The sequence below is a fragment of the Balaenoptera musculus genome, chromosome 8 (genome assembly GCF_009873245.2).
Source record: "Balaenoptera musculus isolate JJ_BM4_2016_0621 chromosome 8, mBalMus1.pri.v3, whole genome shotgun sequence".
Taxonomy (NCBI): domain Eukaryota; kingdom Metazoa; phylum Chordata; class Mammalia; order Artiodactyla; family Balaenopteridae; genus Balaenoptera; species Balaenoptera musculus.
In genome coordinates, this window is record NC_045792.1 from 107317705 (window position 1) to 107332470 (window position 14766).

Sequence of the window (14766 nt, forward strand, 5' to 3'; positions counted from 1 at the left end):
GCCCCCATGTGGCCTGCAGCCCACACCTGTCACTTCTCTACCCTCCTCGTGTGGCCTCCAGCACCACAGGGCTCCTCTACAGCCACTGCCAACCTCCTGCACGTGCCTGCGCTAAACCCATCTTCCCTAGGGGCCTCACACACCTCACCTTCCTGCTCAGAAACCATCGCAGGCTCCCATCGCTGGCACTGCCCCTGGTCTAACTCCTGGCATGCATGGCGGCCCTCAAGGCTTTTCACCCACATTCCCAGGATTCTGCTTTGGGCCTCCTTCCCTCTAACCCGGTGGATCTCCTTCCTTGGAATGTCGCAGGCCCCCAGGCTGAACCATCCACCTGGAGGCCCCTTCCTGAGCCCCGAGACGCGTCTGAGTCCGACCTGTGCTCGGCCCCATCCCAGCACCACCTCCCACCTCCTCCTGAGGCCCTGGGAGGTTTTCCAGATGGAAAAGAGCTGCCCGTCGACGCCCTCGCCTGCCCCTCCCCTGCTTTTTTCTGCAGTGGACTCCCGTCCCAGATATTCACGTGCTACCCTTCCTAATGGACATCAGAGTCGCCGCGGCCATGAGCGTCACTCTAATCCCCGTTCTGCCCTCCCAGGGCTCCGTATTTTCCACAGGGGGCCCCGCGGAAGCAATGCCCCGGACACCGACACCCCAACGGGGATAAACTGAGGCTGAGGGGCCCCAGCCTGACCCCGCCCTGGAAGCAGAATGGACACTGACCTTTGACCCTGTCGCCACGGTGAAGGGGGATCTCGCCGTCGACCTGGGGCTGGTATGGCTTGACGACAACGAACAGCCTCCCAGGGACCGCGCTGTACAGCTTCCGCTTGGGCCCCGTGTACTCAAAGGCCGAGAGCACATCCTTGTTGGCGCCTGGCAGGAAAGCCGGACTGCAGGTGAGAGGGGGGCAGAGACAGAGAGGGAGGGTCACGGCCTGAGACAGAGCAGGGCACACTCCAGACCCTTGGCCCATCTGTTCATAACAAACGCTGAGCCCCAAGCAGTCACATCGGAGCTCCTGATTCTAGACGGGCCTGGAGACGTGAAAAGGCCCGGGGGTCAGCATTAGTGCTTAAAAGACTCAGGTAATTCTGGCAGTTCTACTTCTGGGTAGGTACCCCAAAGAAGTGAAAGCATGGTCTCAAACAGATATTTGCACACCCACGTGCATAGCAGCATTATTCTCAAAAGATGGAAACGACCCAAGTCTCCACTGATGGATGAACGGATACCCAAAATGTGGTCCATCCACACAATGGAGTATTATTCAGCCTTAAAAAGGGGGGAGATTCTGGCACAGGTGACAACATGGATGAAATTTGAGGACGTGATGCTAAATAAAGGAAGACAGTCACAGAAGGACAGATAATGAGTGATTCCACTTAGGGCAGGTACCTGGGGTACTCAAATTCATAAGCAGGATGCTGGGGGCCAGGGGCTGGGGGAGGGGGAGGGGGAGTTTGCCTTTAATGGGGACAGAGTGTCAGTTTAGGAAGATGGGGCTGGATGGTGGGAATGGTCGCACGACAACATGAATGTACTTAATGCCACTGAACTGCACACGTAAAAATGGGTAAGATGGTAAATTTTATGTGCATGTCTCAATTTAAAAAAAACTCCAGTGGAGGCAGCAATCAAGGAAGGCCCTGGGTCTCTGCCATTTTATCAGTCTCACTGTGAGCGCCAGCCACACCATGCGAGGAAACACCCAGAACCTACTGGCGAAAGCCTTCATTATCGCGGTGCAGGCAGCCCACGCCCAGCTGCCCTGGTGACATTTCACAGGCGGGACTTTAATTCTTTCCTGTTTTATGTGACTGTATCACAAAGAGCGTGCGTTTCCAGGCCAACTTCCCTGCCTGACAGTGAGCGTGGACATCTAACTTACCGGGGCCCAAAGGTGGGATATAAGAGAGAGAGAGAGACACAGAGAGAGACAGAGGGAGACAGAGAGAGACAGAGAGAGAGAGAGAGAGAGGCACGCGTTCCCAGAGAAACGTGCAAAGTGGTTTTCCGTGAGGACATTCCCATGTCATTGTGATGGTTGATGGGTGACCCGGGTGACTCCTTCTGGAGAGAAGAGGGCACGTTCTTATCAATCATAATCTGGAGGAGTCATACTGAGCTCTCCTCCCATGGTGGGGTCTCTAGAAAAAACCCAGGCACGTGGATGAACCTGGGCAGGGATTTAGGGGTGATGCTCTGGAACCTCCCGGTCAGAAAGACAAGAAAAGCATTCACGGCCGGCTGGTGTCTCCCAAGAGGACACCCCGCCACGGGGAAGAGGAATATTAATAATACTTGGGGAAGGTTCCCGAGTCAGGGAGCCACCTCTGAGTCTCGGGAGGGGGGGCCACTCATGTCACAAATTCATGACCGTGAAGGGTGGGGTCCCCAGCTATGGTTCTCCTTTCAAACTACAGATGCCGTGGCCTGGGAGCCCACACAGGGAGCTTGAGCTTCTTGCGCGGAAGAAGTTCTCGCCTTTAGGTGTGAAACAGGCTTGCAGGGAAAATTCTAGAATATGATGTGACCATTCACTTTCGGGATTTAACGCGATCCCCCATGTTCCTTTTGTGCTGTGCTTTACCCACGTCGGCACCCCTGATAAATACCATATGGTTTGCTTTATGCTGGTAAGAATTCATGTAAGCGTGACTGTGCTGTATTTTGTCATGCTTTTTACTTTTTCGCTCACGGTGATGATCTGGCCACAGGAACCCCCGTCTACACACGGGACATGCTCAGTTTACACCCTAATTTATGCGAGTCAGGTGAGGAGAAGGATCGGCCGTCAGATCTGCCTGCCCGACCCCAAAGCCCAGAGCTCTCCCTAAACCACACGGAGCAGAGGGCAGGCATGTGACCTTTCCCAGGTGCTCGCCTGGGCTCAGAGACACAGAGAGTTGACAAGCCACAGTCCTCATGGTCTCCTGTCCCCAGGGATGCCCCTTCTCTTGCCTCCTCGACCCCAGCCTTCCCTGACCAAGTTGAAGCCACAGACGGAGGTCACAGCATCCTGGGAAACAGGTGCCCCTGTAAACTCTGGCACCGCCAGGCAGCCCTGCCCGGCGGCCTTACTGTCCCTCCCCACTTCCTTCTCCCCACCCAGCCAGCTACAGATCGGCGTGCACAGATGGGAAAATCCACCCTGAGCGCCGGATGCTCACTCTTGATGGATATCACTGATCCCCAAACACCCCAGGAGCCCAGAGCTGCGACGCCTGCAAGAGCCAGGTTGTGTGACCGCCTCTGGTCCAGAGGTGACAGTTGGCAAGGCAGCTGACTCCCAGAGAGGAAGGACAATCTGGGCCACCTGCCTGTGGTGGAAAAGAACCGGGAAAAGTAGAGCGGCCCTCAGAGTTCCCGCCTGCGAGGACGTCCTGCCCGCCTTCTGCATCAGGAAGAAGATCCATCCATCCAATGCGCCTCAACCCAGCCTTACTCGGAGCTCGGGGGGGGGCAGGGGGGAGACACGGGGGGGAGGGGGAGACACGGGGGGCAGGGGGGAGACACGGGGGGCAGGGGGGAGACACGGGGGGGAGGGGGAGACAGCGCCTTTGCCGCAAGGGGCTGAGCGTCAGCAGGGGTCTCCTCTCCGGCTCCCAGGCCAGGGGACAGTGAGTCCTGGTAACCAAGGGGACTCAGTCCCTTGGCAACAGGGAGGTGTCCCTTGGGGCCACTCCACCTGAACTCAAGGGTTCAGAAGAGGCTTGGGGTCAGCAGAGGGTGTGCGCTCCAGGGGGGCACCCCGCACCAGGCTCAGAAGGCCTCCTCTCCCCAGACCTCCACAAGCAGTGCTTGGATCTCCCCCGATGCACCTGCCATATCTGCACTGAGCGATGGCCGGGTGGGGACCACCACACGGGAATGCTAGGAGGATCAGTGAGGGAAAACAGACGAAGCTCCCCCTCCCTGCCCCCCGCCGGCTCTGTCACTGAAGCTTTGATGGCAGTTATCACCTCTGCATCTGACCATCTCCATGCCCCCATCCCTGGTTGAGGGTGCAGTAGTAGGTGCTCGGAAGTGCCTGATGCGTTAAACCCCAATAAGAGACTGCAGGTTGTCCTACCAAGGAGGTCACAAATGGGCCGCATGGACACTCCTGGACAGGATGTGCGGCTGCAGCAGACACCAGGGGCGATGAGCGGAAGGGCAGGTGGGCCCATGAGTTGGTCCCCAAGCACCAGAAGGGGAGATGACTCTGAGGGCAGCAGGGTAAGGCAGGTGGGCTTCTCCCCCAGGGGAGGGGGCAGGTCAAAGTCCAGAGAAAAGATAAGGATGGACCATGCTGATGGTGGCTGGGGCAGGGCAGAGGGTAAGCAGCACAGCTGGGGCTGCCAGACCTGACTCCCAGCTGCTGGTTAGCTGCAGAAGCAGCTGCTATGCCCAGAGCTTGGGAACCACATGAGGAGCCCAACTTCTCAGGGAACACCCCCCCCCCACACACACACAGTGGAACTGCTGCCGGGAGCCCCAGGACCCCACTGTGCGTAATCAACAACAATCAGCAAGGAGACTGCGTCCAACCTGCAAACTTGATCCTCAGGAGAAATCCATCCAGCTGCCCATCTCTCCACCCACCCACCCATCCATCATCCATCCAACCGTCCACTGACTCACCTATCCATCCATACACCCATCCATCCATAATGCACCGGACCATCCATCCATCATCCAGCCATCCATTCACCTATCCTTCTATCCACCCATCCACTCACTTATCCATCCATCCATCCATCTTACCACTTATACAAACATTATGTATTCACTCATCCATCCAAATTTCAAAAGAACCCTGCCGGAAGCCCAGCTGATCACTTACTACCAGATGTTGGATAAGTCAGTTAACCACTGGAAGCCTCGGTTTCCCCATATGATAAGAGGGGATGATCTGGAGAGACCTGAGAGTGAGTCAGCAGGAACCACTCTGCACAGGTGTGTGAACACTCAACACGTCTGCTTCACTCTCTGCTTCAACTGGAAAGTGGGTGAGAAGATGCATGTGTCAGCCAGCTGGTTTCAGCCGGTGCCAGAGTGTGTCACTGGGCAGAGAAGTCAAAGCGAACAAAGCTCCAGTCTGGGAGTTCTGTTCCTTGAGCCGCTTTGCAGATGGTCAGCTCCCCCAACTCATCGGTCCAAGCCTGGAAAGGCTTTGTCTAAGAACAGGAAGAAATTGGTCCTTGAAGACCAGAGTGCGTCTACGGTTCTAGGTAGCAGCAGTGATGTGTGGTCCACACGAACGCTGAAGCATCTTCTCATTCCAGGTTAATTTGAGCCTTGCAAAGTGCCGTTTTTCACGAGTGGAAAAATGGGGGCTCCATAAATAGTGACCTAGGCGCAGAGATACAGAGCTGACCTCACATCCCGGCTCCCCGATCCCAGCTCAGGGCTCCCTGCAGGCTCCCTGCTCTGTGCGGTGACGAACCAGGTGACCATGACCTCCCTTGCCCCGTTTTATGAAATGCACCCTCTGCTGGGCCCTGCTCGCCCGTGGCAGCCCTCGACGGCAGCAGGGGCCACAGCCCCCCAGTGGCTCCAGGTTGGCAGTGCCGTCCGCTCTTGGAGGCCAGGCTGGGCCCATCCTGCCTGCACAGCGAGGACGGGTCTGAAGTTTCCTCCACCCCAGACTGTCCACACTCTCCTTGTGTTCCGTCCAAGAACAGCCAGGAGGAATTCCAACTGCGTTGTTTTGGTGTGAGGGCTACATCACTGAATTCTCAATATCAGAAAACTGGTCGGCCGCGGGGTGACCTGGACATTTCCCAGCTATCCTGGATGAACAGGGACCTGCCTGCACATGGAACTTTCTCCGTTCGCTCCTTCGTCAGCCACTTACACATCCATCCACTCCTTCACCGGGCAACTATTTAGTGGGTCTGCCGACACCCACGGACTTGAGACAGACTTGAGCCTCATGGGGGAGAAGTACAAGTTGACAAGATGCTTTTCTGTGTGTCCGATGGGTCAGCACAGAGGCTGGGGTGACGGGGAGAGGGCGTGGGCTGCGCGAAAGGCTCTGCTGGGACGTTTGGGGCAAACGTGATGCCACAGAGACCAGGGGCATGATTGGAGGGGTGCTGGGTCACCCTAGCTGGGCTGGAGACGGGGAGCCCTGTGTCCAGAGTGGTGGCAGAATCACAGATCTGAAGGAGCAGAATCTCCCGGAGCTGGGGACCTGCTAGAAATCGGGGTGTCATCCAGGTTCCAGACTCACGTGGGATGGGTGGAAGGAGGCTGCTGGAGGGTTACCTGCTGGCGGCTCTGGCACAGGGTGGCATTTCCAACACAGAGGTCCCAAGCCCTGACCCCGCTGACAGCTGTGTCTTAAGCGTGGAAGCTCAGACTCCACGTCACCCCCTGTACCATCAGCGCTGTTTCCTCCTCTGCCTTCGGGCTGGGAAGAAATGCCAGAGCTCTCAGCCCGCACATCGCCCCGTGCGCCGTGGCGCCCTCCTGGGCTTCTGGGTTGCATGCTCAGCCTCCGTGGCTCTGGTGCCAGCACCCCACATGCCACAGCCTCCCCGCAAGGTCCTGAGGAGGTGCTTCGGGGATGGACAATCATTAGATGTCCCGTCCTGCTGGGGTGGCCAGTGTGCACGGGGGCTTTTGTGGACTCCAGAGAAGTGGGACCCCCCCCGTGATCTCAGAAGCGTGCCCATCTCAGAGCCCCCGCACTGTCCAGCTGCCCCGACACACTCCAGGATGGCCCCAGGCCACCGGCGTTGGGATTCTGCCTGTTTGCAAACCCAAGGCTCCAGGCGGCAGGGCTTGGGCACCTAGAGCCCCCGAGGGATGGGGAATAGTCTGGAATGTGCGTCCTTCCCTATACCTTCCCACACTCTGCTCCGGTCACACAGGACCCCTTGCCTCTCCCGGATGCCTGGCTGGCCCGTTTCTCCACCTCCGGAGCCCCCCTCCTCCGTGGGGGCCCCTCGTCTCCCCCAGGGAGGTCCGAGCCCTGACTTGTGTGAGCTCTGCCTCTGGGGGAGTCTCTTAGGGGCTCCCTGTCCTCGACCACATCACCCCCGGGGCTGACATGCTTCCTGCCCTCATTTCTGGGGTATTCGCCTCTGCACAGTGAGCGCCCATCACAGGCCAGTCATTCATGCGTTTATGCCACCAGCTGAGAGAGCAAACACTGAACGTCCCTGGTACGGAAGGACAGAAAGTGACAGGCAAGGGCAGCCCGTGTGGTGCCCGGACCCGATTCCTCAGCAGGCCGGATGCACCTGCTGCCCCGGGGTGCCCCCTTCACCTGGCCCCGCCTACCCGTCTGGCGGCCAGCTCCTCATGGACCCCCTACTCCTGACGTCCGGGTGACATGCCATTAGCACCCGGGGTCGGGCAGCGGGCAGGGTGGCGGGGGGCAGCCCGACTCCACCCCTGCCCTGTCTGCTGACCCCCTCCCCCTTTCTGGGTCAGGACGGGCACATGGCGGGGAGCAGCGCCGCAGTTCTCACCGAGGAAACCAGGTCCCTGCGCCGCTGGGGGAGCACAGCTCTGGCATCCTGGTCCCTGTGTCCCCATGAGGCGGGACAAGGGTGCGTGGAGGTGGACAGGCGTGAGCCAGAGGGACCCCACAGCGCCCTGTCACCCCCCGAGTCTGCCCAGATGGGGGCATATCCCCTGGAAGGGGTGTGCGGGGCGGGGTGGATTCCCACTGACCCAGACCCTTTGGGGACCCCCGCTCTGCCCATAGAGCCGAGTTCAGGGAAACGAAAGCAACTTGGTTGAGAGACAGACTTTAGGAGCCCTTCCAGCTCAGCCCCTGCCCACGGGGGAGGTGGATGCGTAGGACACACAGCCAGCCAGCCTCCCTGCCTGAACTCAGCAGGCTTTTCTCTCTGCCGAGCCGAACCCACCCTGGAACCGCTCCTTTGATGGGAGGGTGGCCGGCACGCCCCCTGGTGCCGGTGAGGCCAGGGCAGCCCTCAGGACTAGCTGCCCGAGCTTTGCAGAAATACGTCAAGAGCTGTTCCCAACCTGGCGAGAACAGGGCAGCTGGGAGGGATCCTAGGAGGACCCGCACTCCTCTCCACACTCAGGCAGTGGGTGATGGGACCACCCAGCGAAACCCCTTCTCAGGCCGGTTCTTAGCAACGTGGACCAGCCATGCCAGTGGGCGCCACTAGAGGGCGACTCAGGCAGGCGCGTGCAGAGCCTGCAGGTGAGGCAGGGCACCGGGACAGGCTGCAGGCAGACGGGTTCCCGTCCGTTGTGGACCCTCTTCCCTCTTCTAATTTGCACTCAGGTTGGCTGGCTATCGAGGGCTGGCTCCACGTGGGAGGCTGCCCTGGCCCACAGCGCAGAGCCCAGGCCCGGGAGGAAGCTGCTCGGCCAGGGCTGGCAGGAGCCCAGGGATGGGTGTGCGGGGCTTGGGCGGCTGGGGAGGCCTCGGCCCCATCTCGTCAAGCCTACACCTGAGGGTTTGGCCCGAGGCCGGTTCTGGCCACGTGGAGGTGCCCATCACACTCCTGGCTGAGGCTTCTGGGGCCTCAGGTGGGCGTTTACGGGCTCTGCCTGAGAGGGGGCGCTGAGCAGTCAGAATTCCCCGTGGGCAGCGAGAGAGGAAGGAGGGGGTGAGGTGGGGTGGGTAGCCGGGGGGAACCCCCGCCAGATGCTCAGGACGCTGGGACTGCCTCGACCTGGCTGACCTGACGCCCTCCACGTCCCCTGCCCCTTACTCTGCCCAAGCCGCAGCCGTCACCAGGATGACCTCCTCTGCAGCGGTCAGAGGGCCTTCCAAGATGCCCTTTACAATGATGACACTAAGGCAGCCAACACTTCTGTGGAACTTACACGGGTCTCAGCACGCGGCGGGTGCCACCTTCCGCATCACCCTCGTCCCAAACCTATTAGGCCCCTTTTACATATGAGAAAACGGAGGCACAGAATGGTTACGTGACTTGCCTCAAGTCACACAGCAGGTAGGAGGCAGAGCTGGGTGCAACTGGCGGTTTGGCAGCTACCCACTGAGACAGGATCCACAGACAGAGGGGTGCGCGTGGAGCTGGGGCTCTCCCCTCCGTGACTGGGGAGTATCCCAACCCACCTCCGGGTTCTGTGATAACCAGAAAGCGCTCTGGGGGCACCTGGGCAGCCCCGAGGCTGGGAGCCGTGCCCTCCCTGCAAGGGTCCCCGTCTGTCCCAGGAAAGGGCTGGGCTCTGAGCTGGGAAGACAGAGACGGGATGGCGGGTTCAGCTGCCTCCTGGGCCCCCACAAGGCCCAGGGGCTGTGCTGTGGTACCCTGAGCGCAGGCACCCCGTCACTGGGGCTGCGTGTACGGCCGTGTCCACGCCTCAGCACAGGTGTGAAAGCAGAGAGCCTGCGTGTGGCTCAAATGCCACCATTATCCTGGCGACCACGGGGAGCCAGGGTGCCTGGCAGGTCCCTTTTGTGACATGGGAGTCTCGGGGGCAGGACCCCAGCAACTCAAGGGGCTCCTGTCAGGGCGTAGCTGCTGTCACTGATGAGTGAGCAGACCCTGAGCCAGGCGGGCTCCCCACCTGACAGGGCCAGGCTGGCTTCGAAGGGGCGGGGAGGGAAGGAGGCCGGGAAATGGCAGCGAAGGCAGGGCCGACGGTCAGGACCACGCGGCAAGGTGGGTGCTGGCAGGGCCGGGACAGCTCTCCCTGATGGGGACAGGCAGCCGGTCCGGTGTCGGCAATGGAAGTCCCATATCCGGGGCGAAGCACAGCCCGGGTGACAGGGAACGGGCCTGGCCATGCGCCCGGCCTTGGGCTGGACACAGATTTGAGCTGCATCTCAGGGTCACCATGCACCGAGCACTTATTACATATGAGGACCGCCACGAAGCCACTCGTTCAGTCTAGAGAGCCACCAGGGAGCTGTTTCTTTATGATCCTCATGTTATAGTCACCAAAGGCGAAGCACAAAGCGTTAAGTGGCCCAGGAGGAGTCCAGGTGTGTGCTCGGGAAGCCCCGGCAGCAAGCACTCAGGACAGGCTGGAGCTGTGACCGTCTCACACACACGCACACCACACACACACGTGCACACCCAGACACACGAGTGCACACACACAGATGCACATACAGACACACAAGTCCATGCATACAGGCACACCATCACACACGAACACACACAAGTGCACACACACACACACAGACACACAAATGCACGCACACACACACATGCGTGCATATCTGGACACACATGCACACATGGACGTGCAAGTGCACACACACAGGCACACAAGTCCACACATACACACACACACACACACAAATGCACACACACACACACAAACACAAATGCACACACGGACACAAAGACACACGGACACACAAGTGTGCACACACACACACCCCCCACAGGACATCAGGGACAATCAGACGGGGTCCCTGCAACACGCCAGCTGCTGTCCTCTCTGCACAGCAATATTTCATTTGCAGCTTTTGCAAGTCCCTGGCCACCCTGCCTTCGGTATCTTATTAGATTTTGTACTGGAGGAAGGGGACACACTCTCTTCAAAATTATAGTCATAATTCCAGCTAACGGTGTGAAGTGGAATTTGAGGCCTCGGGGGAACCCTTTAATTTAGCTTTACGCCGCTCGGCAGCACCTGGGACTTCTCCCTTGGGGTGACTCAGAGAGAGAATCTAGACCAGAGAAAGGATGGGCTCTCGGGTGTGAGAACGAGACTCCAGGGGGGAAGCGTGGATGGGCTCCAGCGCCGATGTGGGCCTCGGGGCGCTGGCACAGAGAAGGGGCCAGGAGACCGGGGTTGCCACAGGCCCGCTCTCCCCACGCCCTCACGGCTGCAGCCCGGACACCTGGCCTGCTGCCCCCGGTCACAGCACTCGGCCCTCTCCCAGGACCACGTGAAGCACTGAGCCCCCCACCTGGTCTGAGCCCGGCCGCCTCCCTGACATCCCCGATCGGAGCTGGGGGGCGTGGCATCGGGAGTGACCACAGCTGGCCAGACTCACCGCAGGCAGGCGTGGTGAGCCCAAGTGAACGGGGCACGGTGGGATGGGGAACCGGGTCACCAGGCAGAAGGCCGGACCAAAGGGGGCATTCAACCCTCACCAGAAACACCACGTCGGGCAGGACACACCGGTGTGCCGGCTCTCCCTGGGCCACCACGGGTGAGGACAGAGTTCAAGGAGGACAACCCTCCTGACCTGCCCCAGCTACATGACCCGGCCTCAGTGCTCTCATCTGGGAAATGGGAGGCTGCAGGGTCCTCTGTGGGGAACCAGCCAGGTGGGCTGAGGTGCACGGAGCAGTGCGTGGGTCCACGTGAGATTGCAGAGGCGGTGACGGGGTCGGAAAAGGTCACTGCTTTGGCTGCTTCAACCAGCACTGAGGCCCCAGTAACGAGCCCACCCCCAGGGAGTCTCATCCTGATCTGACAAACTCTGAAGGCCACGTGAGGAGGTGGACAAGGTGCCCGGGAGCTGGAGCTCTGGGTGGGAATGCAGCCCCCCTGACCGCTGGGGAGACAGGGCAGTCAGGCGAGCGCCCGCGGCCCGAGTGAGATGCCCGAGGGGGGTCTATGCTCTGGCCTACGCTGGCCTTGTCTCCTCGTCTGGAAAGAGGACGGAATGGGGTTCCCGCCCCCTGGGCTGCTTCAGAGTCTTCCGAGACACTCCCCCTGCCCCTGCCTCGCGGGCAGACACAAGAGGACCAGCCGGGGCTGTTATTGAGTCTGGTGTGGGGGTCGTCAGGCTCCAGCACATGGACGTGGCCCCCTCGGAGCCTCACCTGTGCCAGGGTTTCTAGTGGCTACGAACGTGAGGGCTCATTCTGGCTAAGGTGCGTTGACAGTAAACATGGCCCCTGGAGGAACAACCTAAATATCTATCGACAGATGCATGGATAAAGAAGATGTGGTATACACACAATGGAATATTACTCAGCCATAAAAAAGAATGAAATAATGCCATCTGCAGCTACATGGATGGGCCTAGAGATGATCATACTAAGTGAAATCAGTCAGAGAGAGAAAGACGGATACTGTATGTTATCATTTATATGTGGGATAAGATGTGGTATACATACAATGGAATATTACTCAGCCATAAAAAAGAATGAAATCATGCCATTTGCAGCTACATGGATGGACCTAGAGATGGTCACACTAAGTGAAATCAGTCAGAGAGAGAAAGACGGATACTGTATGTTATCATTTATAAGTGGGATCTGAAATATGGCACAAACGAACCTATCTGTGAAGCAGAAACAGACTCATGGACATAGAGAACAGACTTGTGGTTGACGAGGGGGAGGGGGGTGGGGGAGGGAAGGACTGGGAGTTTGGGGTCAGCAGATGCAAACTATTATACATAGGACGGATGAACAACGAGGTCCTCCTATATAGCGCAGGGAACTGTATCTAATCCCCTGGGATAAAGCATAATGGAAAAGAGCGTGCAAAAAGAATATATACGTGTACAACTGAGTCGCTCTGTGGCACAGCAGAAATTAATACAACATTGTAAATCAACTGTACGTCAATAAGACAAAGAAACAAAGAAAAAAGTGTCCCCTGGAGGAGCCCGCAGCCCAGGGCAGGCTGGTGCCCTTAGCTCCCTGTCTGTCCACACTTCACTGTTGAGACCCAGAAGCCAATGCACAGGGAAAGGAGATGGACTCCAAACACCAGCAGCAGCCCAGGCCGCCCCGGCTGCTCTCAGGTGATGGTCTGAGCCAGGGCAGTTGGCAGAATTTTGGTTTTCAAGTGTTCTTAACATCCGGGTTGGAATAAAACAGGTGTTCTGCTCAACCTCTGGCCCCGCCCTGAGTTCTAGAATCCAGGGCCTCCGAGCAAGGAGGTCTCCCTCTCCCTGGTCCCCACGGGAGCCCACCCACCCGGCCGCTCCTTACCCGACGTGCCAGGGCTGCCAGGGCCTCTTGCCATCCTCGCCGGTGCCGCCCAGCCTGTTGAGCGAGGGGGATCGGCTGCGGGGCCCGGGGACGTAGCTCCCGAGGGTCTTCCCAGCCCCGTCGGGCCTGCTGGGCATCTGCTGCAGCAGCTGGGGCGAGAGGCTGCGGTGGGGGCTGGCCGAGCGGACGGCCCAGTCAGGCGCGCTGGCATTGAGGTTGTTGTCGCTGTTGGAACGCAGCAGGACCCGGGGGGCGGCCAGTGTGCTGGGGAGCGGTCGCCTGCGGTTGGAGTACGCCGGGGCCTCTCGGAAGGGCACTGCGTCGGAGAGAACGCGAGAGGCGGGTGAGGGCACGTCCGGCACCGTCATCGAGGACCCCAGCCACCAAGGACACGGACACTGTGAGTTCTGCACCGATCCCCCCATGGGACCCCGCCATGTGCAGAACTCACCCCGACACAGGAGCAGAGACGGGTGGAGACCAAGAGAGGCTTCCTTCCACGGAGGCTCAAGCCAGCACTTGAGATGGAAGGGACACAGGGTCCGACTTCCATCCGGGCGCCCAGGCCCTCAACAGCCCAGAGACCGTGTAAGGACGGGCCGCCCCGTCGCACATGACAGTCAGGACCCTGAGGCAGCCATGGAGTTCCTCCTCGCCACGACCTGAGCTGAGCCCCTGTGTGCGCTGGATGGTGTCCCCCTGCCAAACCCCTGTGTGGCAGTCCTAACCCCCGGGACCTCAAAATGTGCCTGTATTTGGAGATGGGGGTCTTTAAAGAGGTGATGAAGGTAAAATGAGGTCACTAGGGTGGGTCCTAATCCCACAGGACTGGTGTTCTTATAAGAAGAGGAGGTCAGGACACAGACACACACAGAGGGACGACCCCATGAGGACACAGGGAGAAGACGGCCATCTACAGGCTGAGGAGAGAGGCCTCAGGAGGGACTAGCCCTGCCCACACCTGGATCTCAGATTCCAGCCTCCAGGACTGGAGACAGGGATTGTCTGCGGTTTGAGCCGCCCAGACGCCCACAGCCCCCGGCTCTACTGGTGGGAATCAGTCTGCCCCAACCTCCACTGGGCTCCTTTCTCTACCCATCAAACCAGGACCCGGCTGCGTGAGACAGGAGGGGGTTGACAAGCCTCACCATGCTTCTTACAAAGTTCTAGACCAGAGGCAAGGCCCTCACTCTGTGAGATCAGTACACCCAGGGACTTGGAATGAGGACACTGCCCGCGGGAACCGTGAGGGCCGGAATCCACACGGCCGGTGCCCTGGGCCAGAAACAGAAAGTGTCCTTTCCAAGAAGAGGCGTCTAAAGAAATGTAAGCCTCTGGGTTGCAAGGGAAGCGACACGCCAATTCCGGCAGCAAAGGACACAGACCTCCCTCGAGCTGGCTGCCCCAGGCCGAGGCCCAATACACGAGGTTGTGCACACTTTGGCCAGAAGCCTGGGCTGCCAGTCTGCAAACCCGACCACAGGGCCACGGGAAACACACACCCTCCGGGAGGGCTGATCTGGACCTGGGGAAGCCAGCATCTCAGAGAACGGCACCAGCAGTTCAGGATGGAGTCCTGCACGATCCCCCACCCCAGCTGCCCAAAGTCAGAGGTGGTGAAGTTCGTCATGGAAACCAAGTGCAGCAGCCCCTGCTGCCAGCCCACTCCCATGCTGGAGGGCAGGGCTGACGGGGACAGAGGTGGTGCTGGCAGGGCTGACGGGGGACAGAGGTGGTGCTGGCAGGGCTGACGGGGGACAGAGGTGGTGCTGGCAGGGCTGACGGGGGACAGAGGTGGTGCTGGCAGGGCTGACGGGGGACAGAGGTGGTGCTGGCAGGGCTGACGGGGGACAGAGGTGGTGCTGGCAGGGCTGACGGGGGACAGAGGTGGTGCTGGCAGGGCTGACGG

The 14766-nt window shown here is 59.6% G+C and overlaps 1 protein-coding gene across 6 annotated transcripts in view; it reads right to left on the reverse strand.

The window, feature by feature from the left end:
- Nucleotides 1-14766, reverse strand: part of SHANK2 (SH3 and multiple ankyrin repeat domains 2) — a 552800-nt gene that overhangs the window by 268424 nt on the left and 269610 nt on the right. For all 6 annotated transcript variants that reach the window (XM_036861478.1, XM_036861481.1, XM_036861480.1 and 3 more), the window contains 2 exons: nucleotides 12858-13173; nucleotides 724-893 (listed from right to left, as the gene is read on the reverse strand). In XM_036861478.1, coding sequence (XP_036717373.1) covers nucleotides 724-893; nucleotides 12858-13173 — 486 coding nt within the window. The remainder of the gene's footprint in view (nucleotides 1-723; nucleotides 894-12857; nucleotides 13174-14766) is intronic.